The 21,332-nt window shown below is 42.5% G+C and overlaps 2 protein-coding genes across 4 annotated transcripts; one reads left to right on the plus strand and one right to left on the minus strand.

Annotated features, from left to right (window-relative positions):
* Positions 1–292: 292 nt before the first annotated feature.
* On the minus strand, positions 293–3,281 carry cnbpa (CCHC-type zinc finger, nucleic acid binding protein a). 2 transcript variants are annotated; one of them, XM_088994569.1, is made up of 5 exons: positions 3,190–3,281; positions 1,875–1,995; positions 1,655–1,720; positions 1,337–1,532; positions 293–1,260 (listed from the first exon to the last, which is right to left on the minus strand). In XM_088994569.1, exons 2-5 carry the CDS (start codon positions 1,990–1,992, stop codon positions 1,143–1,145), a joined length of 498 nt encoding a protein of 165 aa, XP_088850695.1. In that variant the 5' UTR covers positions 1,993–1,995; positions 3,190–3,281; the 3' UTR covers positions 293–1,142. The 2 variants fall into 2 exon arrangements, with proteins under 2 accessions (XP_088850695.1, XP_088850685.1); XM_088994559.1 differs by having other exon boundaries at positions 1,869–1,995.
* Positions 3,282–4,856: 1,575 nt separating this feature from the next.
* Positions 4,857–19,560, plus strand: raf1a (Raf-1 proto-oncogene, serine/threonine kinase a). Of its 2 annotated transcripts, XM_088994583.1 has the most exons (18): positions 4,857–5,277; positions 8,709–8,935; positions 9,089–9,201; positions 9,313–9,415; positions 9,501–9,658; positions 9,775–9,840; positions 13,206–13,359; positions 14,476–14,595; positions 14,711–14,735; positions 14,850–14,965; positions 15,065–15,182; positions 15,306–15,390; positions 15,511–15,687; positions 15,768–15,814; positions 16,288–16,406; positions 16,491–16,622; positions 18,418–18,552; positions 18,648–19,560. In XM_088994583.1, the coding sequence occupies exons 2-18, from the start codon at positions 8,735–8,737 to the stop codon at positions 18,786–18,788; spliced, it is 2,010 nt and encodes a 669-aa protein (XP_088850709.1). In that variant the 5' UTR covers positions 4,857–5,277; positions 8,709–8,734; the 3' UTR covers positions 18,789–19,560. The 2 variants fall into 2 exon arrangements, with proteins under 2 accessions (XP_088850709.1, XP_088850719.1); XM_088994593.1 differs by lacking the exon at positions 14,476–14,595 and having other exon boundaries at positions 4,860–5,277.
* The last annotated feature ends 1,772 nt before the right edge of the window (positions 19,561–21,332 follow it).

Below are 21,332 nucleotides of genomic sequence, written 5' to 3' on the forward strand. Positions count from 1 at the left end.
AGAGCTGCTTGCTTATTTGCCGCAGGGGATCATATTTGAAAGGGAAGCCCGAGATTCTCTTGTCTATACACACCTTTGTCCTCGCACAAGTTTGACTCAACTTTCTTGCCGGCGATTGTACCGCCGAAATCACCTCAAGTGCGCCTGCACGGCTTGGACGTTGCAGCACACCCGACGAGTAAAGATTCACTACGAGCACGCCAGCCATAGTACGACGATCAGTAAAACGAGATACCTGTGCAATTGTCTGAAAATAAATGCGTGATGCAAAGAATTAAGACATGGTCCTCTCCTCCGTGCTCCTCCAGCTTTATTGATAGTTTAAAATTACATTTCTATCTTCTAGGACTTCAGTTGCACTTTCCTTCCGACTTAAAAACTGAGTACAAGCAAATGGTTATTTATACAGTAGTCTAAGTGATATTGTACAAAAATAACTTTTTGATTTCTGTGAAAACGTTTCATTCCGAAATAACTCCAAATTCACCTGTTCTGAGAACTGGTCATGGCGCCTTTAAATTTGTCTAGGTATAAATGAACAATCCTAAGGCCATTTTGAAGGAAACACCTACCATGGCCAACCAAGTCAATTTGTTTTAATAGTAAACAGAGTTCTATGATTGAGGTTGCTCTTTTTCTACCTCCAAAACGCTTTGTGTATTTGCAAGAGAAAATGTTGGCTCCTGCTTAGCTGCATGTAGTGCTGAAATGCATCATATGAAATGTTTCCGTGTCATTCTTCCTTGGCCAACTCAACGCACTAAAAACAAACCAAAATACCCATACATGGAAGTTCGGTTTCCATTTACTCCCTTTTATCTCTTGACAAGATATTAACTTCCACATGCTCAGAGGTCCAACAGATTCCCATGTTTAGTCCCATCGATTCTTCTCTGATCACCAGTGGCTTGGAAAGGGGGGGATCCTTTAACAAAGCATTATACATAACACCGCTACCAAACTAAAACATTTTTGCGTTGAATGCAGAAAGATTTTTTTCACCCCTTTTGTTACATGTCGAGAGGCTCACTGGCCCGGAGTAGCCTCTATTGGCCAACCATTGGCCAGTGAAGAGGATTCAGAGAAAAATATTACAACCAACCATCAATCTGAAAAAAGGGAGGGGCAACAGAGGGCACTGATTATGCAGTGTCTTCACAGGTGCACTCTTTTGCCAGGTGGCCCGCCTTTCCACATTTGTAGCAGTTGGTCTCGCTGGCTTTCGTGCAGTGCACTGCAACGTGACCAATTTCTCCACACCTACAGAGACCAATGGGTTAGTTGAGGCCACGTGCAAGTTGCATCAAGATAATGGTACAGGATATCAAACACTCACCTGTAACATTTCACCTTGTCACAAAGCTTTTGGATGTGGCCAAAGCCGCCGCAGGAGTAGCACTTTTGCTCGTTGGCGTCGCAATCCCGAGCCATATGCCCCGACTTGCCACAGGTGTAGCAGAGTTGCTCCCTCTCCTTTTTGGGCTCCTTGCAGTCACGAGAAATATGGCCAGTCCTGTGGCAGTTGTAGCATGCTGAAAGGGGGGTGGGTTAAAGTGTTCAGGACTTTATAACAGATATTAACTGACACGGGGCTTCGATGGCGGGATTGAATCTTCAATCTCCACCTCTCAACTAAGTAGAGGGCATTGCTCACCGTCCTCAGGTTGGTCACAGTCCCTCGCCAAGTGCCCTACGTCTCCACACCGATAGCAGGTCATGTCTGGATTGACACACACCGGTAGTTGAGATATGACAACTTGCAACTGCAATTCCTAACACACACTTTGGCTAATACATCAAATATAATGTACGATGACAATATCTTATTCAAACCCAATTCTGGGAGTTGTCTAAACAGTATATAGTACCCTTGCCTCGTCCCCTGCCTCGGCTACGTCCTCGTGAGCCACTACCACACACATTGGGGCAATGTTTGATCCAGTGCCCTGACCGACCACATCCGAAGCACTCGCTGCTGCAGCTCATCTCCATAACCTGAACAGACAAACAGCATGTAAATACTAGCATTGTATTCACACAAAATCACTAGGAAATCAGCAATCAAATCCACTGTTTATAATCCAATTTTTGGCTTGAAGGCCAAGCTTTGAATTTAAAACTAAAAGTATCTGGGGCGACACAACTAGCATGCTATCGTGGGCAAGGGTTTTCTAATCTACAACCACCAAAAGGGTCGTTTTACCTGAGGGATTCGGCAGCTTCATCTACAATAATTTAGCTAACTTACAGGATGGACTCGTGCTGTGAACGCCATTGGCCGAACGTCATTTTGCAGAGGGTGCTGAAGACATCAAGTCGGGAAAATTGTGGGTTAATGTGTAAACAAGCACCTCGTCTTAAGTACCCAACTGAAGAAATTACGGTAAACGACGCATTGGGATGATTGTTTTTCAACAACCTTTGTTGTCAAAGACCACACAAAGGGTTGTACCAAACCTACGGGAAAAAAATGCCTACATTTTTCACGTACCGACGAACTAACTGCAATTTTAACACACGCTTTCGCATCACTCGTTCGAGGCAGAGCGTCACATAAATGGCTATGGAAGGAAGTCGTGGTTATGTGAGCGTTCACTATGACAACAATGTCACGATTGCCTTTTTCCACAGCATAGGGTCAACTTTAATTCATAATTTGGCCTGTGTAAAGGATGACCAAAACGACTAAACTGCTTCGTTGCGGCTGGAAAACTATTGCACGCTAAAGGATGAAGCTACGCTAACGTGGGCCTAGTCACGTTGACGTTGCTGCGCAGCCGCGAGAGCACATTCGCGCTAACCCACGCTAGCGAAGTAGCGCACCCACGACCAAGAGACACGCTTCAGTCGACGATACAGCATCCGCATAGGACAAGAAAAAGCGTTCACCGGCAAATAATGCGTCAAACGACTTTCACAAATGCTTCACGTTGAGCTTCAAGGGGCAATCGACGTACAAAACGAACATTTCCCGCGCAGGAAAAACACGCTGAAGTCGTTGTGCTTGCTATTAGCAGGCCTGACGGCGTCCCAGTACTCCGCAAATGAGCCTCAAGTGGACAAATTGCCGGAAACAAATCAACCAAGTGTAAAATTCACATTGTACAAGACTTCGTAGTTGTTATATTTTTGACATCTGTCAGAATTAAATATCGAATGAACAGTTTACCATTGTAGTTTCTTGCTTACCTCGCTAGCTATAAAGCTCAGTCAGTGTTTACGGCTCTTCCTTTGCGCTACATGCGGTGTGAGCATGAGCAGAAGTTCCACAATTGTCATTCACGGAAATGAGCAAAAATAAATCGTTATTATTGGCTGACTGCTTTGATGGTAACCAATGAATTGCAAAAGCCTCTGGACACCGCCTCTATGAATCAACCAATCACCTTGCCAAAACAGCATTTTCTTCCTTAAATTGACTGGAATTGTAGTAGTTATTGTAGTAGGAATAATAATAATAATAATAATAATAATAATAATAATAATAATAATAATAATAATAATAATAAATGTTATTAGTAACATTTATAATACTTATAATAATACAATACTTCAACGTGATTAAACAAATTGTATTTTTTAAATAAGAACACACTACTTCAGTGACAATGTGATTGGCATTATACAATGTAAATTTCTCCATGTGAGACGAATAAAGGCTCATCTAGTCTAATCCGTCCCCCTCGATTAATTGGACACGAGTTATGTGTGTAATTTTTGCTTTCTTTAATTCTGATGTCCGGTCACCAATGAAATTGAAAACCTTGTATCAATTGGTTTACCTGAATAAATGTTGAATTAATAATAATATTTCTTAAAAATATGAGTTTATTGGTTAATTGGTTGCCCAGGTACAAACGACTCAGCAAATTGTCTTGGAATTGGAATGTTCTAAATTACATTGCATTCAAGTTAGCATGAATGTAAATAGTTCATATTTTCATGTTGCTTCAACTAACATTAAGATTTTAGCTACATCCCACCTATAATTTTTTTGCAGTGTATGACAGAGGCTGGAAAGGGGTCGTTGAGGACCCCCTCAATGACCCCTTTCCAGCCTCTTTTAGATATCTCCCTCTAAATTCAAATTCCTGGTGTATTGGTGGGAGACATTTAAAACCGGCTGGATAGAGGATCTTTTGGACCAGGCTTGAGGACCACTAATGTACGAGAATTTTACAAGACACTGAAATTTCACAGGTTAGGAGTACTGTACCTGTATTTGAATCCATCAGTCATGAAATAACCCCTGCTTCTTCTTCTTCTTCTTCTTCTTCTTCTTTTCCTTTCGGCTTTTCCCTTCAGGGGTCGTCGCCACAACAAATCAATGTCCTCCATCTAACCCGGTTTTGTGCATCCTCTTCTCTCACACCAGCTACCTTCATGTCCTCTTTGACCACATCCATAAACCTCCTCTTCGGTCTTCCTCTAGGTCTCCTGCCTGCCAGTTCAAGGCTCAGCATCGTTCTCCCGATATAGTCACTCTCTCTCCTCTGGACATGTCCAAACCATCTCAGTCTGGCCTCTCTTGACTTTCTCTCCAGAGCCTCTAACATGAGTTGTCCCCGCGCTTCTCTCAAATGTCCAGATGGTGTCGCACTTGCGTAAAGATTCCAAAAAGTGATGCTTGTTAGTGTTTTAAACTACGCCGTGCAATATACCCCTGTATTGTTTACCGGATTATTAATTAGTGTAATACACAAGATCGAAAATACACATTGATCACCCCGGCCTGGCTCGCGATACTGTATGAGCTTTTGTTGTCGGATTTCGCTGTTTCACTGGTGTTAGGGGGTATAACATTATGGTTAGCGTGGGAGGGCCTTACAGCAGTGGGACTGATTATTGTCGCTCGTTTCATTGCGAGCTCTTGTTTCAAATGCTGTCGTCAGTCGGACGCAAGACACCGCGAGTCAAACCCTTTACCTTCCATTGTAAATAAATACTAATGACCAGCCCGAAGTATTTAGGATCGGAATGAAAACGTCGGAGCGCCTCGCTCAATCCAACATAACAATGAATGCAACTCGTCGTGTCACTTTTCAAGGGACCGATCAAGTTGGACTTCAAAACCACACGATCGTGGATCAAACTTTTCTTAGTTTTTGAGGCGAGCAGCTTGTGACCTTCAAGTCCATTATCGCGACACTTTACGGGATATGCGTTTTGTGTGCCAGTCGCTTGGTCCTTTTTTGAATGCGTTGCAAATATGATGATGTCACCGACACCACTTTTTCTTCAAGTTATGGCGGAGCACAACTTTCCCAACTTCTCTTGGTAAGCACACACACGCTAAAACACAATGTGTTGCATATAGGCTGCAACTCTCATAGCTACATAGAAAAGCTAACTACGAATGTTTAAAGTGCGTCCAAAGCAAACAATCGGGGTATTTAAAGCGTATGAGCGAACATTATCGTTCGCTTCAAGGGGGCCTACATCGGCTTCCACTGTAGAGGCGTCAACTATTACGAATTATTTTACTTTCATATTCGCCCTTTATCCTTTGTTCTACCAATGTTGGAAAAACGATCACTAATGTCATTTATCTCACCAATTTTTTTACTAGGCAAACGACATTTGTCTTCGTAATGAGGTTTGACCTATTGGGTATGCAGGACTTAAGATAGAACAGCAAATTATTTCGAGCGACTTGGTTTTTAACGCGACGGTACCGTTTTGCTGCAACATAACTACACGTTGCATTCCATACGCATATCGCCTTCATTTGTGTTTATAGGACGAGTTGTGTATTGGAAATCTTTATCAAGAACAAACCATAGCCGCTTCATTCGAAAAGATCTGTCAAAAAATCCACGACATAATTTTGATGGGATTTGCACCCCATTAATCTGCAGAAGGACAAATAAAGTACATTGTAATTGTAACCACTCTTCCCACGCCTGAAAAAAACCCAATTTGAATTTACATGTAGTATGAGGCACACCCCTTGCTTCACCAACGATTTTCAGTGAGATGAAGCAGACGATTGCGTGTGCACACTCACTCACTGCAAAGCACTGAACGTTAGCAAGGTATTTGGTTTCTTTCAGACAGGTCACGTTACATGCCAGATGCAAACACAGCACTTTTCACTACAAGATGCCTCGTGTAGAACAATACATCGAAAAGGTGGTTCTGATTGGAATGTTCACTTTTTTTCTCCAAATCCTAAGTTAATGTTTTTGTCATGTATCTCCGAATCAAAGATATGACATATAGAATTTGCCATTATGTTGCATTGGTGCTGGATTATGAGACTCTTGCTAGAGTGCGACATTCTGCAGTGACAATGGAGCATCGAAATTATGGGGAAAAAGGTTGCAAATAACTGATATATAAAACCTGTTCTAACTGGACTTGTGTAAATGCATAACTTAGCTGCTCTCCCTTCCCTTCATTTGTGGCAGTAATATAGTGTCATTTTCATATATCCTTTGCATTTCACCGAGGTTTCCTGACATAGTTGTGGAAGGCTTCATTGCCACGTTGCTGAAACGGAGAGGGTTTATGTCAACACGATGCTGTAAGCCCAGTTCTTTTTAGACCGCTATTTAGCCCAAAGGCAACAACATTGATAACATTTACACAGTATAGGCTCTATTCTACGTTATCAAATTGATGGTTAATTATCAGGTCTGCAAAATGGTGACAGAATATTAATTAACAGAATTGCCATTGAAAGGATCACGTTGAATTAATATTATTTCAATGTTATATACAGTAGGTGGAAGCTATTGGACGGGGGTTTTCACACATTTCTCACTATTTTGGCTACATATTGTGTTGGTCATATGGGTGATTGTATGTCGAGTCAACTGATTCAAGCGTTTACTGCACAGTGAACCTTGAAGTGACATGTTTACGGCTTTAGAACATCACAGCAACAAAAACATGGACTGGTATGTTTGGATCATTGCTTCAATTTGTCATGTTGTGTGCAAATGGCTCAAAAGCACAAATCCGTCATGGCCTGTCTGTCAGTCTGTCAGGTTGTGTTCTGGTGGCCTGGGCTCAATAGCTTGCGGGCACCGTTTAGCAAGCTCAGTCTTCAATGGGAGCCCATCATCTCATGGTGCTCTGACAGCTCTCAGTATCAACTCAATTATTTATATTTATTTTTGCTTTTATATTTGCTTTTAATTCACCTGGCAATGGCTTTGTCTTATGTCATTGTCGTTTTGAGAGTCAAATCTGTCGCAGCTTGGAATTGAAGTGGATTTATTTGGGACAGGAGATGGTCGACAATCTCCTATTGTCAATTGATGCTACATCTTCGTGTTTGTTTTCAAAACCTAGCTTGTAGCAGATGTGCACATTCCACCATGACATCTGTGATCCTCTTTGATCCTCTCCTCTTTCAGCTATAACTGCTTCATGTAATAAAGAGGGGGCAGAAAGTCATTAAGATTGAATGACTGTTTGTGTCACATTATTTGTTTTTTTTGTTTTGTTTTTTACTTTAAGATGGCGGCGTGTGATGGGCTGCCTTTACGGCAGCTCCTGTATTTTGTTTGAGACTGGTAAAGGCTCATCTAATCTCATCCAAATGAATCAATCTTTTTTTTTTCCTCTTCGATAAACTGCATAAACAGGGGGTCGCCAATGTGATGCCTGCAGGCTCCACAGAGCCCTGAAGGACGACATGAGTAAGGGGGGGGGGGGGGGCAGAAATGGCTCACTAGTGATGAGACACCTTGTTGTGACTCTTGTTTGGAAGGAGTTGACCTTTTAGGCCATCTCTCCCCCAACACTTTCCAGGAATATTGTAAAAGTGATCATTTCAAAATCAGAACACTGGCAGATATGTAAAATGAAGTGTGGCGAAATATTTATTTGTTTCACAATTATTGGAAGAAATCACTTATGTGGTCAGTGTCTACTCAGAAATCTTCTTTTCCTTTCGACTTTTCCCTTCAAGGGGTCGCCACAGCAAATCAGTGTCCTCCATCTTTAGAGGTTTGGCCGCATGTTTGTTTTGGCCAAGCTTTTACGTCGGATGCCCTTCCTGACACAACCCTCTGTATTGATCCGGGCTTGGGACCGGCACAAGAAGACATATGTCCCTTTGTGGCTACAGAACAAGCAACTCGCTCAGGACTGCTTTTCTAAAATATAGCAGCCTCCCATGTATTTAGCACTATTTTTCCTTTGCAATACAAGTGATAGGCGGCAGGCCTTTTTTGTTGAGCAGCCAGCTCTACTGAACTGAAATGTAGAATGGGTTTGCTTATCTATGCTTGCATTAACTGACATTTGAACACTGCAGAGATAATTATCGGTAATCATGAATGGGGGTAGTTCGAGGGAAAAAATAGATTAGGGGGAAACAGGGTCATCTTGTTGAACTGCAAATTTGTCAACAAAGAAGCAGAAATCTTTAGCCACAGATGTCAGTTGGAACAAGAGTCTCAATATTTCCATTTCTGAAAGGCTTAGCATGACCAGTTCCGACCACTGGCAGCAAATCTCATGCAAGCAATTTCCTATAGTTCAGCATTGCTCTCCAAAATAAAACGGGCAATCAACTCAATTAGAAATACATTCTTCTTGTTCACTGCTGCCGGTCAGTTTCGTGTACTTTGACATGGCATCTCCACGCTGCATCTCTCTCATTTAGAAAACAGACTAATGTAATATTGATTGTGTCAGCTGATCATAGGAGCTTTTAAAGCGTTCAAAGTTTGCCCTTGGTTCATTTTTTCCAGACCATTGATAGCACTTGGCTTTACTGATGGAGCACCTCCAGGGAGCATGGAGGACCCTGAGCAATGGCTTTGGAATGAAAGACTCTGCTTTTGAGGGCCCGTGCCTTTCTCCGACTATGGTTCAGGGATTTCCATGCCAGCGCCGCTCCTCAGACGACAGCAAGATACCCGACTCCAAGACGAGCAGCACCATCCGCGTCTACCTCCCGAACCAACAGCGCACCGTGGTGAGACAATTTCTTTCGTGTTTAGCAAGCGGCATCTTGGTGCTGCATCGAGTTTCCACTTGAGGAAATTCAAAGCGTTTGAAGGCATGTTGACTACAGTGGCATGTGCTGTAAACCTAAATCATGGTTAATCTACTATGCTGTTTCCTTTAGGTAAATGTACGTCCAGGTATGACTCTGCAAGGCTGCTTGATCAAAGCCTTAAAGGTGCGAGGTTTGCATCCTGAGTGTTGTGCTGTGTTCAGGCTACTTCCTGGGCAGAGGAGGTGAGTTTCAGAGCTTTTCATGTGGTGTTTGAAAACGGGCAGATTTCCTCGCCTCAATAGATACCTGTTTTCTTTAATATTATCAAAGTATTTCAATGTTATTTGTCACAGTAAAAAACTACGGATGGACTGGAATACCGACTCAACCTCCCTGATTGGTGAAGAGTTGCTGGTGGAATTTTTAGATCATGTTCCCCTGACCACGCATAATTTTGTGAGTGCCTAAAGTGTTTAACGCTAATCCCAGAATAATCGTCTTTGCCTAAGAAACAAATGCACAAATGTTGCTCATGTTTTAGGTCCGGAAAACATATCTGAAGCTCGCATTTTGTGACATGTGCCAGAAGTTTCTTTTGAACGGTTTCCGTTGCCAAACGTGTGGCTACAAGTTCCATGAGCATTGCAGCACCAAAGTACCCATCATGTGTGTGGACTGGAGCAATATTCGACAACTCCTGTAAGTTATAAAAGTTCACTACTGTAAAACCAAGCAGTTTGTGCAATCAAGCCGTAATTTAACATTTAGTTGCCCGGTGTCTCTGTCTTCATTTTGTGCCCAACACCTGGTGAAAGTGGTGGCCCGCCACTTCCCCCGTTGACATCTCGCCGAACGAGAGAATCGTTAACTCGCTTTCCAAGGTATGTCTTAGCACACAGGTGAACCAATAACTGTATCAGTGCATGCCAGGAAACAATTCTGATAATTGAATACAAACAAAAAACACTGTAGCGGTGTGTCAGGTGTAAACAGTGAACATTTAACCCATTCACTGCCAGACGATGTGCAAATAAGTATCCACTCCAGTGCCAGGGTTTTTGTCATTTTCACTCAAATTGCGGAACCCACAAAAGATTGAGTTTTGGACTACATAAACATTCAATGCTACACAAAAAGCATCAGACTCTCTTCTTTCATCATAAAAAAAGTTTATGTTGGGCTTATTTGGTTCTAGAGTTATCTGCAGTGAAAGTGGGGGCGGCTCTACAAAAAGCAAATGCTGCTCCCTTGTGGGAGGGAAAATCATTGCCAGAAGTCTTACTGGGGCTTGATCCGCACCGCGCAAGAAGAACCAAAACTCGAACAAATTTGGGAATGGCGCTCCACATCATGCTTTTCAATTCCCAAATCAATTCGGGAATGGCAGTGAATGAGTTAACGGTACTTGCCACTTACTCGACTGAAAATCACATCCCAATTACTTTGGGCTCAACCAATCATGGCTCATCTTTGCGAAACAGGTGAGCCATGATTGGTTTACCTTTTGTGTACCTCAGATATGATGTGGGGAGGGACAAAATTATAACACAGGGTTATTTACAGTCGGTGGAAGCTACCGCACTGGTATTTTATAAACAGAAGCACAAGTTGGGCCAGGAGAAAACAACAATACTGGCTTAGATCAGTGGTCCCCAACTTTTTTGCGCCACACACGGTTTAATATCAGACAATATTTTCACGGACCGGCCGATAAATACAACAAAATAAAATGATACGACAGGCATGGATTTTTTTTTCTTTAAATAGAATAATAAATGTGAATCCATTGTGTATTTTTATCCAACTTTATTAGCAGAGTCCTGGTAACATTGCGGCAACAACATTATGTAACATCGTCTCTGCCCCTGAACGCAATACGGTCACCATGGTGATGTTTAAACGTGCCTTCAAAATGAGATACAACACAAAAACAAGTATAAAGCGCATGAAAAATACAACTCACTACAACTGAATCAGTGGGACCCCTGAGATTGCTTCTCTGCAAAGAGACGGTCCCATCTCGGGATAATGGGAGACAATGACACCCGAAGTGTCTTGCTTATGTCCAGTCTACTCCGTCGTTTTGTTCTGGTTGCTGTCACTGCAGAAAACCCCGCTTCACACAAGTAAGATGTCGGAAACGGCAACAGGGTTTTCAGTGCTGTTGTGGCGATCTCTGGGTATTCTGCCATCACTTTAATCCAGAACACCGGCAGAGTTGTTGTCTCGAACATACTCTTAAGTCCGCCATCATTTGCAAACATTTGCAGTTGTTCTTCCTCTTGCAGAGGCATGCTGGATTCACCTGGTTTGTTGACAAATGAGTTGCGGATCCATTCCTTGGCAGTTCGTGGGTCTTTTGTGGCTGGGAAGTAGCACTTGAACTCTTTTAAAAGCAAAGACAAGTGCTTGTGCATCAGCTGGGGGAATGAAGGCTCGGGCTCAGTCTCTTCCAAAAACCCCGCCAATGTTTGAAACATGTCAAATCCACTGCTATTCACGCGCATTCATTGAGCAGGTTGACTATGTCGCACAGGTAAGCGACCTTTGCGACCCATTCCTCGTCACGGAAATGCGCTGCAAGCGGTGACTTTTCATTTTTCAAAACAAAACATAGTTCGGTCTCAGATAATACATAAAATGGAAATTATGTAAATTATTTATTCTTTCTGCGCAGCCCGGTACCAAATGACCCACGGACCGGTACCGGTCCGGGAGTTGGGGACCTCTGGCTTAGATGACCGACGTATAAGAGGCCAAGAGGCTATTCGTTTTTTTGCCACTTACTATCAAGCCCATTGACCAATATACAGTTCAACTAAGGTGTATAACATACTCTCTCAAAAACCGTTATTGCCTGAAGTACACCTCTAAATCAATTTGACACATTTGATGATGTTCTGCCAAAGCATAATTTTTTGCTAACTCTCACGTTTGATACACAGTTGATCTTTTGTTCTAATTTGCTTAAAGCCTTTATAGGAATTGGATAAAATCCCATTTGTAATGACATTCTCAGCTTTTGGAGGACTTACCAGTGTAAGAGCTGATATAACAGATGTGAAAAGAGCCTGTTGTTTCAGAGGCGCTTGAAAATCTTTAAAAGCACCAAGAGCTGCCAAATTAAGTCCCTCACAGTGATCCATGTGTTCAATGCAGAGCAAGCCCAAGGACTATTTTGAAATGTAATTTTCTGGGAGTGGGTGACTTGTCGCTCATTCTCTGGGTAGCTACCAACAGTGCGGCATCAGGCTGGGTGTGTGTGTGCGTGCGTGTGCGTGCGTGTGTGTGTGTATAAGCGCGTAACTAGAGAACTTCTTTAAAAGGTGCACCCCAAATGAGTATTGTATTTTCAAACTTTTTCCATATATAAGGCGCACCGGATTATTAGGTGCACCTTCAATGAATGAAAAAAATGTTCCAAATATAATACAGTATATAAATATTTGAAGGTTTACCAAATATAATGTACACCACATTATAAGACACTACAGTAGAGGCTGGGGTTACGCACTACTTATTTTAGAGGTGGAAACAGAGTCAGTGGCTGCTGACAGTTGTTACGAGATCTGTTGTCGATCAATATAGTTTCACATGTAAGGCGCACCTATGTATAAGGCTCAGGGTCATATTCTGAAAAGAATTAAGGCATTTTGGTGTGCCTTATACTCCAAAAAATACAGTAACTCAGCTTTGATCAATGGTACCAATTTTTATTGGTTTATCTGGTTTTTCTAATACCATTCACTCTTATCAGAGTAAGATAGTTACACATCCGTATTTCTCTCAGGAATAGAACGTATTTACATTTTTTGAAAAAAAAATGTATTTACTCCAGACTTATTTGGTACAAGGAGCTGGAAGTGATAATTTGCACATCATCATTTCCCTTAAAATAAAAATGTAATGACCTTGAGAAGAACCCAATATTTCCAGTTTTTCTCCTTCACTACAAAGTGTTTCGGCCGCACACTGTGGTGGCATTACTGTAATTGTTAAGCATCAGAAAGTAAACAATGATTTTGCAGGCATGCATGAATCTCTAGACAAGCTAAACGTCAATCACATGCCTCAAAGTGGATAGTCCAGTTGTTGTACACAAAACATTGCTGACACCGCTGCATTCCCAGAACCAAACCTGTCATCAATAACAGCGAGACTGCGTGACTTTTTGCTATGTAGAGATGAGACCCCAGATACGTACAGAAGCCTAGAATCTTGCTATTGCATTCTCTCGCCCTTTCAGCTTTGCCCACCGATATTCAACGCCACATGCCTTCAACTATGCCACGCCCTACTCGCCCACAGGCGGCGGTCTTTCCCAGAGGCAACGCTCCACTTCAACGCCAAATGTGCACATGGTTAGCACAACCCTGCCGTTTGACAGCAGTATGATTGAGGTAACTACCCAACGGGGGACTCTTGGGGTATCGCTAGAATAAGTCACCGTCCTGTCAAAATATGTAACTCTGATACACATCTTGGGCATTGTGCCGATCGTCCCGCCTTTGATTTTTCTAATGGTGTTTTTCTGTTTTATGTTGCCTGGGCAAGGCTAATCCCCCTACTCCTTCCTTGTCCCAGTTTCCCGTTTTACACCTTCACAATTTTCCTGCAAATATGTAATGAGCGTATTTTCCGGTGTCTAAGGCGCACCCACAAGGCTTGATTTTCTTCAAAAGATGACCCTGCACTTTATACACAGTTGAACCACTAATGTGAGTTTGTATATAGACGCACAATACAATACATCCTAATTTATATAGCGCTTACACAACAGCTGCAGCTGTAACAAAGCGCTTCATATAATAGTCAACACAAAGCAAAATAACAAACACAACAGGAACATAAAGACATCAGAATCAGAAAATCTTTATTCGTCCCACAATGGGGAAATTTGCAAAAACAGACAGTTGTGCAGTCTTAATGACTCACCATATATTATATTTGGAAAACTTGTCTATATTTATATACCTTGGCTTAATAACTTAATTGGTTCCCAGACAGTGTGTAAGGCGAAAAGTGTGTATCCCAAAACCATTTTTCCCATAGGAAACCATTAAAATGAGAATAATCCGTTCCCAGGTTTCCGTAAAATATAATTTTCAACTAAATAAGCCTTAAAACCACACACGACATACCTTATTCTATGTATAATAAATGTGCTATTGTATTGTAATGAAAGAAATACACTGCACTGTATAATAAAGTCACTTTATTTACATTTGTGATGGTCATTGATGGCTTGAAGAAATGGCGTTGGAGGTCAGAGGGAATTGCTGTTTGGAAAGAGAGTCACATTCCATAAGGACTGTAATTAAAGAAATAAACTGCATTCATTGGGGGTGCGCCTTATACTCCGGTGCGCCTTATACACCGGAAAATCCGGAATACTCTTCAGTTTTATACATGACGTTACACTTGTCATTCTTGCCTTTTCCTCAATTGCTTCCCTGTGTTCCTTTTCATTTTCCTTGCTGCCCTCATTGATTTTGTCCTCCCCTGTTGGGGAGTAGCTAGATTGCCTGAATACCTTCCCCACCTCCTGGTGCCATAGATTCTGGCTGAAGAGGAAAGTAGGTATTGTCCACTTCTCCCAGTCTTTTGTTGCAACCTCATCTGAGAGCCCAGAAAAGGTTAGAAAAGCAGAGCGTGTGTGTTGATCTAGTCTGTACAGCCTGTACCTCCTTTTACATTGGGGTTGTGAAGGTCAGCCTTATGTGATGGCTTCTGTTTTTGTTGTCTCTATAGGATGCAATGCGGACTCCTGACTCTGGTAAGTCGTTTGCCGCAACACAACATTTTCCACCGTTTTGGTGGGTGTTGTTGATGTGATCCTCCCGACAGCGTTCAAAGATGCCTGCCTAATTACCCGTTGTAATTTCTGTAGCTGGGAGTTCCCCCAATCAGAGTCCTACTGGGTGGTCCCAGTCCCAAGCCAAAATCCCCGGACCAGCCCAGCGAAAGAGGGATACGTCCTTTAACATTCAGGAGAAGAATAGAATTGTAATTTCTTCTTCGGAATGTCAAATTAATTTGCCCCGATAAATCGCTTCGTTATGTGTTTACTCATTATTGCACTTTTTTAATTATGTCAACATCCAGAGGCCTCGGGAGAAACGTGATTCCAGTTACGACTGGGAGATTGAAGCAAGTGAGGTGTATCTTCAGTCCCGAATCGGTTCAGGCTCCTTTGGAACTGTATACAAAGGGAAATGGCATGGTAGGAATGATGGGGGCAGAAGAGGCCCCCTTTCCGCCAACTCGGCATGCTCACATTTTCGATCACAGCAAATGCAAAAGTACAAGTTCTTTTTTTCCTTTTTTTTCTTTTTAAATCAACTAGGTGATGTTGCAGTGAAAATTTTGAAGGTTACCAACCCTACTCCAGAGCAGCTGCAGGCCTTTAAAAATGAAGTAGCTGTCCTAAGGTGAGAAATCCGGCTTCAGCTCCTTTAAAACGCCATGCACTCATTAGCTGTGCCATTTAGTGACTCATCAATTGCAATCTTTGATCATATCTTGTTTCACCGATCTCCCCTTACACACAGAAAAACCAGACATGTCAACATACTGTTGTTTATGGGCTTCATGACAAAGGACAACCTGGCCATTGTGGCCCAGTGGTGCGAGGGCAGCAGCCTGTACAAACACATTCATGTCCTGGAGACCAACTTTAAAATGATCCAGCTTATAGACATCTCCAGGCAGACAGCTCAGGGCATGGAGTAGGTTATACCAAAAAGCCGTTTGTGTGATTTTTTTAAAACTCTGCATAACTGATTTCATTTGCCGTAATCCCTTTCAGCTATCTGCATGCAAAGAACATCATTCATCGTGACATGAAGTCCAACAGTATCCTTCTCAACAGCCTCAGATGTGTCTCAAATCTCTGACATACGTCTGTTTAAGCTCTAAGTCATACAGGAGCTGTCCATCGATGAAAAGGTTTCTTCAGCCGTCATCTACTTCTTTGAAGGTGTCGGACGTTTTGCTCCTCATCCAAGAAGCTTCGTCGGCGAACTAAAAATTGTGCTGGTAGCTCTGGCCCTATATATATCCCTAATGTCCATAGCTACCAGCACAAGTTTAGTTCGCTGACGAAGCTTCTCGAATGAGGAGCGAAACGTCTGTCACCTTCAAAAGAAGTACGGAAGACGGCTGAAGAAACCTTTTCATCGATGGACAGCTCCTGTATGACTAAGAGCTTAAACAAAAGAAGTACGGAAGACGGCTGAAGAAACCTTTTTATCAATAAATATCTGACATGTTAGTCAAGATGTGGATTTTCCCAGTCTTTCGGTGATGCACCCTTGACAGCGAGGAAGACATCTTTTTGCATGAAGGACTGACCGTGAAAATTGGAGATTTTGGTCTTGCAACGGTAAAGGCCAGGTGGAGCGGCTCGCATCAGGTGGAGCAGCCATCTGGCTCTATTCTCTGGATGGTCTGTAAACATGTGCTTTTATTCATACAGTAATGGGATGTTTGAAGCATACACGAGTGACATGAATTTTTTCCCTCTTCAAAGGCTCCTGAAGTCATACGAATGCAGGACAACAATCCTTACAGCTTCCAATCAGATGTCTATTCCTATGGAATTGTTCTCTTTGAGCTCATGACAGGGGAGCTCCCGTACGCCCAAATAGCCAACCGAGATCAGGTAGAGTCCAGTCTTCAATGCATGCTGCATGGAAAGGGAGGCCTTTTGTTGTGGACTTTTTCATTTTAGAGAATTTCTTCACAACCGATAACTTCCGCTTCCTGGCCACGGTATTGGTGTACTAGCTTGTAACGTATTGGCTTAAGCTAAATAGTTAGCTTATGCTAGGAAAACATGGTTCCCAGGCCTGTTGTTGCTGTTAACTACTGGTGGCACGCAAGTTCTATATACACCAATCATTTGGGAACCGATTCAACAAAAGTCAAGCTAACCTCGAGCAATTAGCCCTTACAGTAGATTCTGAAAAGAGATGCTGAAGTATTAAGTTTGTTTGATATGACAATTTAGCTACACCTTCTCTGCAAAGGCCACCTTGACCATGATTTTTTGTCTGTATGTTCTGTGTAAGCTATTCAAACTTGCTGTCCAAATGTATTTGGTGCACCGCTAAATAAAAATTTGCGGTCACAAACTTTGGCCCTGTTCCGACCGGGTCCAGGTGTGCCGAGGAGAGAAGATCGTAGAAAGACTCAGACATGCTGTCTGAAAGGAGTTTGTGTTTGTGGCTTTACACTGCATAAGCCATTGAACTAACTTTAGAAACCGACTCAAAATAGTATGTGGCTTTATGTCCTGTCTCACGTCACACGGCCTGCTCTGTATTGCGTAAGGCTCGCACTGTACAGACAGACTGTGTTTAGATTTTAGATTCAAATTGGAATATTTTGGATTGTATTAGTCTCTTGGTGGAGAAATTTACATTTCACAGCAGTAAAAGTGAGGAAAGTAAAGTAAGTAGAAAAACAAAATAGAGGACCTGTTGTAAAGACACAGACAGTCATTCAATCTTCAGCCCTTTCTGCACTCTTTGTTGTATGAAGCAGTTCTAGATGAAAGAGGAGAGGATCAACGCCTCTTTCACCAGTGGATCAGGGACGTCATGGTAAAATGTGCACGTCTGCTACAAGCTAAGTGTTGAAAGCAAACACGAAGCTGTAGCATCCATTGATGAAAAGAGATTGTCTCATATCTCCTGCCCCACGTAAATCCGCTTCAATTCCAAGCCACGTCAGTTTCACATACGCATCGGTGCTCTGCGCTGGCGCTCCTCAAGCCATGCATCCATGCAGCCACAGACTGTCCAACAGTACCAACCTTTCTGCTGAACAAAGCGGGGCTGCTCGGGTGATGCCCATTGATGCCCAATGATGCCCATTACAGGGGGCAAAAAAGCACAATCACCCCAGAGCTGTCCAGCGATGACAGTCAAATGGCATTGACATCCCTCCCAAATCAAAGACAGTGCTGATATATTTGTTTTACCCAATGTTTCCATATTTTCCCCCATATATGATCTGGTGAGCATGTAGAGACAGTTGTCATTTAATGGCAGTATAAATACATAAATAAAAGCAACACAAAAATTTTTTTCAACATCAATTGAATGCACTGCAAAAAAACAAGATGGTTACATTTGATTAGTAATAGGAAAATGAAGCCTCAATTTTGCTTCAAAATCCGGTTGTTGTAGTTTTCACTCCTCTCAATGGCGTTCTGTTCACCATCGAGCTGAAAATACACATTTCCAATTTCTTAAACTTCTTTATTTAAACCACCCGTGACTAGAGAATTCCAAGAATAATGTCATAATGTTCATGAGACCGACCAAATTACATGGTCAATGTTCATCTTGCGATGTGACATTTTTTCTATCATGCGAGTTATGTTGTTTTAGCATTATCGCCCCTGTAGTGAGTGGAAAAGGTCAATGTATTCCCCCCCCCCCACCTCGCAGATTATCTTCATGGTGGGACGTGGCTATCTGTCACCTGACCTCAGTAAACTCTACAAGAACTGCCCGAAAGCTATGAAGAGGTTGGTTGCTGACTGCATCAAGAAGTCCAAGGAAGAGAGGCCGCTCTTCCCACAAGTGAGCTGCTGCTTATTTTCTTTCTCCTTCACAACATATTTCAAAGTCAAAATGGAATTAATTCTTTCACAATTTTTTTCATTTCAATTTACAAGATCCTGTCCTCCATCGAGCTTCTTCAGCACGCCTTGCCTAAGATAAACCACAGTGCCTCAGAACCGTCCCTGCACAGAGCCTCTCACACCGAGGATATCAACGCTTGCACGCTGACCTCTACCAGACTTCCTGTTTTTTAGAGCAATAGACAGCTCTGTTCCACCGACTGTCCCAACAGTATCGACATTCGTCCAATCCAGAAGTACAACGCTCACTACACCTGAACCGGCAGCGTATACAGTACTATGGCTATGACGACACACTAGAATTTATGAATAAAAAGGATGTAGACAGCCTACCCTGTTGCTGCACATTTGATGTATGCAGGTGCCTGTTTGTAAATATATGCACAAACGTCTACCTAAAATGACCACAAATAGACATTGAAGGAAGCTTAAGAGAATTGCATCGTCTTGCCTCAGAAGTAAAGCACACAGCAATTTTCTATTTTTTTTATAACCTTTTTTTTTAACTCAGCTGCTCTAAGGGGAAATACTAATATTTTTTTGTCTTGTCTTGAAAGACAATGGAGTAGATATGGAAAATGTCTGGGTTTTTTTCTTTGTATTTTGGCATCTTTTACATCTGTACATTTTGTTTCAATCACATTGACACAACTGAAGCTTGTCAAATGATGAGCAAGGGTAACCACGGAAGTCGATAAATTTGCACATTTTGGCAAAGCAGTAATTTCCTTTTAATAATCTCGACATCAGTATCTGAGGTGTCCAAACGTTTTGAACACTCGCTATAATGAAATGGACATTTTAGGTAGTTGTTTCGAGTATTTCAAGTCATTGGGAATCATGTCTCATGTCTGTTTATCATGTCTCATTCAGCAGGTCAAATGTCAAGCTGATAAGAATGTTGCCTTCACTATTTTATTAAAATTAAGTTAAATTCTTTGCCAAACTCTTACTGACTTTTTTCGTTATTCAAAGATGTCTGGATTTATAAAGGTAATGAATGAATCGTGCACTTGTCTTATTCCCTGATGTAAAAATCCCACACATCGCTGGAGATCTTGGAGGTGCTGTGTGATGTTTACTGCACAGCAGTGGCAGTGTGGTGTAACCTCTATGGGGAATCCAGCCCAGACACGCCACAGGGAACATTTGGTGGAACAACAATGAAACCTCCTCGGAGGCAAGTGGTGCATTTGCTCTTCTTCCGTGAGTGAAAGTGGCATTTCTCTGTTCTCTGTATGTATTTGCTGTGCTCTACATTCAACTGTATTCAATTTAGTCTTAACTTCTACGCACAGATAAATGCTCCAATTTAGTTTAGTTTTTTTTTGTAATGAAATGGGCCCACCCTGCATGGCTTTATGGGATTCACACACACGCACCCCCCCCCCCCCCCACACACACACACAGTAGTGCACAGGTATCAAAGAGATGATGTGGCGGTGGCCCCCCACATCATTTTATGAGGCTAGTGCAAGCAAATCAAAATAAGTCGACTTCCATGATGCTTGCTCAAAATCTCTACCAAAATGTAAAATTCTCATATGTAATAAATAAGAGACATTAAAAAACCTCTTTACAGTAACTTAAAACAATAGTTGTGAATACAGTAGGTGCTTTTTTTAAAGTAAGTGGGGCCTCGGTTTATGAACACCTTGCCTTACAAACTTTTCGGTTTACGAACGTTAAATTTATGAAACTTTAACCTTGGATTAAGCACTACTTTTCGCAATACACCCCCTGCCCCCACCACCATGGCTGGCGGAGTAATCTTCAGCGGAAGAACACCAAAGCACACGACCAAACCGCAGCCCAGCGGGCCTACCTTTCCACACCCCCTTTCTATGAGTGCACACGTCGATCGTCTTCAACGACACCTGTTATGGGACCGAAAAAGAGCCCACCACAGGCTCGTGTTCAGCCAGAGAAGACACAAAACAAAATTACAGTCGAGGAGAAGAAGGGGATCATTGAGAAAGACGAACAAGGTGTGCGTTTGTGGCGTCACAGGTGCGCACCGTGGCTTTCATGTGAATCTCAGCTTGACACATTTCCCACGCTGTGTGTCACTTCCCTGAGAGTAACTTTCTACTACCATTCTACAAATAAAGAGCCCGGTACCAATATGCTAAGTCCACCATTGCTACCATCTTTCGCAACAAAGCTTTACACAAAGGCGTTATTTACTCGATGCCCTCACGTGACAAATGACACCGAACTTGTCACGTGCGAGTTGACAGCTGGGGCGGGGCCGCCGCTCCCGACCTCCGCCAGGTGCTGTCAATCCCTTAATCACCGATACTGGGACATTTCAATGAGTGACATGATTACGACGCCTTGCCAGTGTCTTGGACTTGCCAGCAGAAGAGTTTGCTTCGCCCGAGGTGATTGTTAGCCGTGATCGCAGTAAGTTTGTTGCTTTCTGGGATCGCGAGTTTTTGCACCCCCGTGTGCCATTTTATTTTGCCTAGCTTGATAGGCTGGACGGATCGCCCCCGCCCGCCTTCTTTTGTCGTGTCATTACGGGTCCGTGGAATCATCTGACTCGCACCTTTTGTTGTAATAAAATCTCTGCCAGCACCTACGAGACTCGAAGTGGATGCAGATGACATCGAGGAGCTTGTTGCTGACCATAATGAGGTCCTCAACACAGAGGATTTGATTTGCCTTCAAGAGGACAAGCAGAAGCAAGCCATTCAGGAGTTGTCATCTGAGGGC

The sequence above is a fragment of the Hippocampus bargibanti genome, linkage group LG01 (assembly GCF_051943395.1).
Source record: "Hippocampus bargibanti isolate YZ-2025 linkage group LG01, ASM5194339v1, whole genome shotgun sequence".
NCBI classification, from domain to species: Eukaryota; Metazoa; Chordata; class Actinopteri; order Syngnathiformes; family Syngnathidae; genus Hippocampus; species Hippocampus bargibanti.

Excerpts from the sequence above, each read along its gene's own strand:
- cnbpa (XM_088994559.1), bottom strand. The coding sequence starts at position 1,992 with ATGGAGATGAGCTGCAGCAGCGAGTGCTTCGGATGTGGTCGGTCAGGG. Across the intron at positions 1,533-1,654 it reads CTGTGACCAACCTGAGGACG|CATGCTACAACTGCCACAGG; the intron begins GTGAGCAATGCC and ends CCCCCCTTTCAG. Across the intron at positions 1,261-1,336 it reads GACAAGGTGAAATGTTACAG|GTGTGGAGAAATTGGTCACG; the intron begins GTGAGTGTTTGA and ends TGGTCTCTGTAG.
- raf1a (XM_088994583.1), top strand. The coding sequence starts at position 8,735 with ATGGAGCACCTCCAGGGAGCATGGAGGACCCTGAGCAATGGCTTTGGA. Across the intron at positions 8,936-9,088 it reads CGAACCAACAGCGCACCGTG|GTAAATGTACGTCCAGGTAT; the intron begins GTGAGACAATTT and ends TGTTTCCTTTAG. Across the intron at positions 15,815-16,287 it reads TCGTGACATGAAGTCCAACA|ACATCTTTTTGCATGAAGGA; the intron begins GTATCCTTCTCA and ends ACAGCGAGGAAG.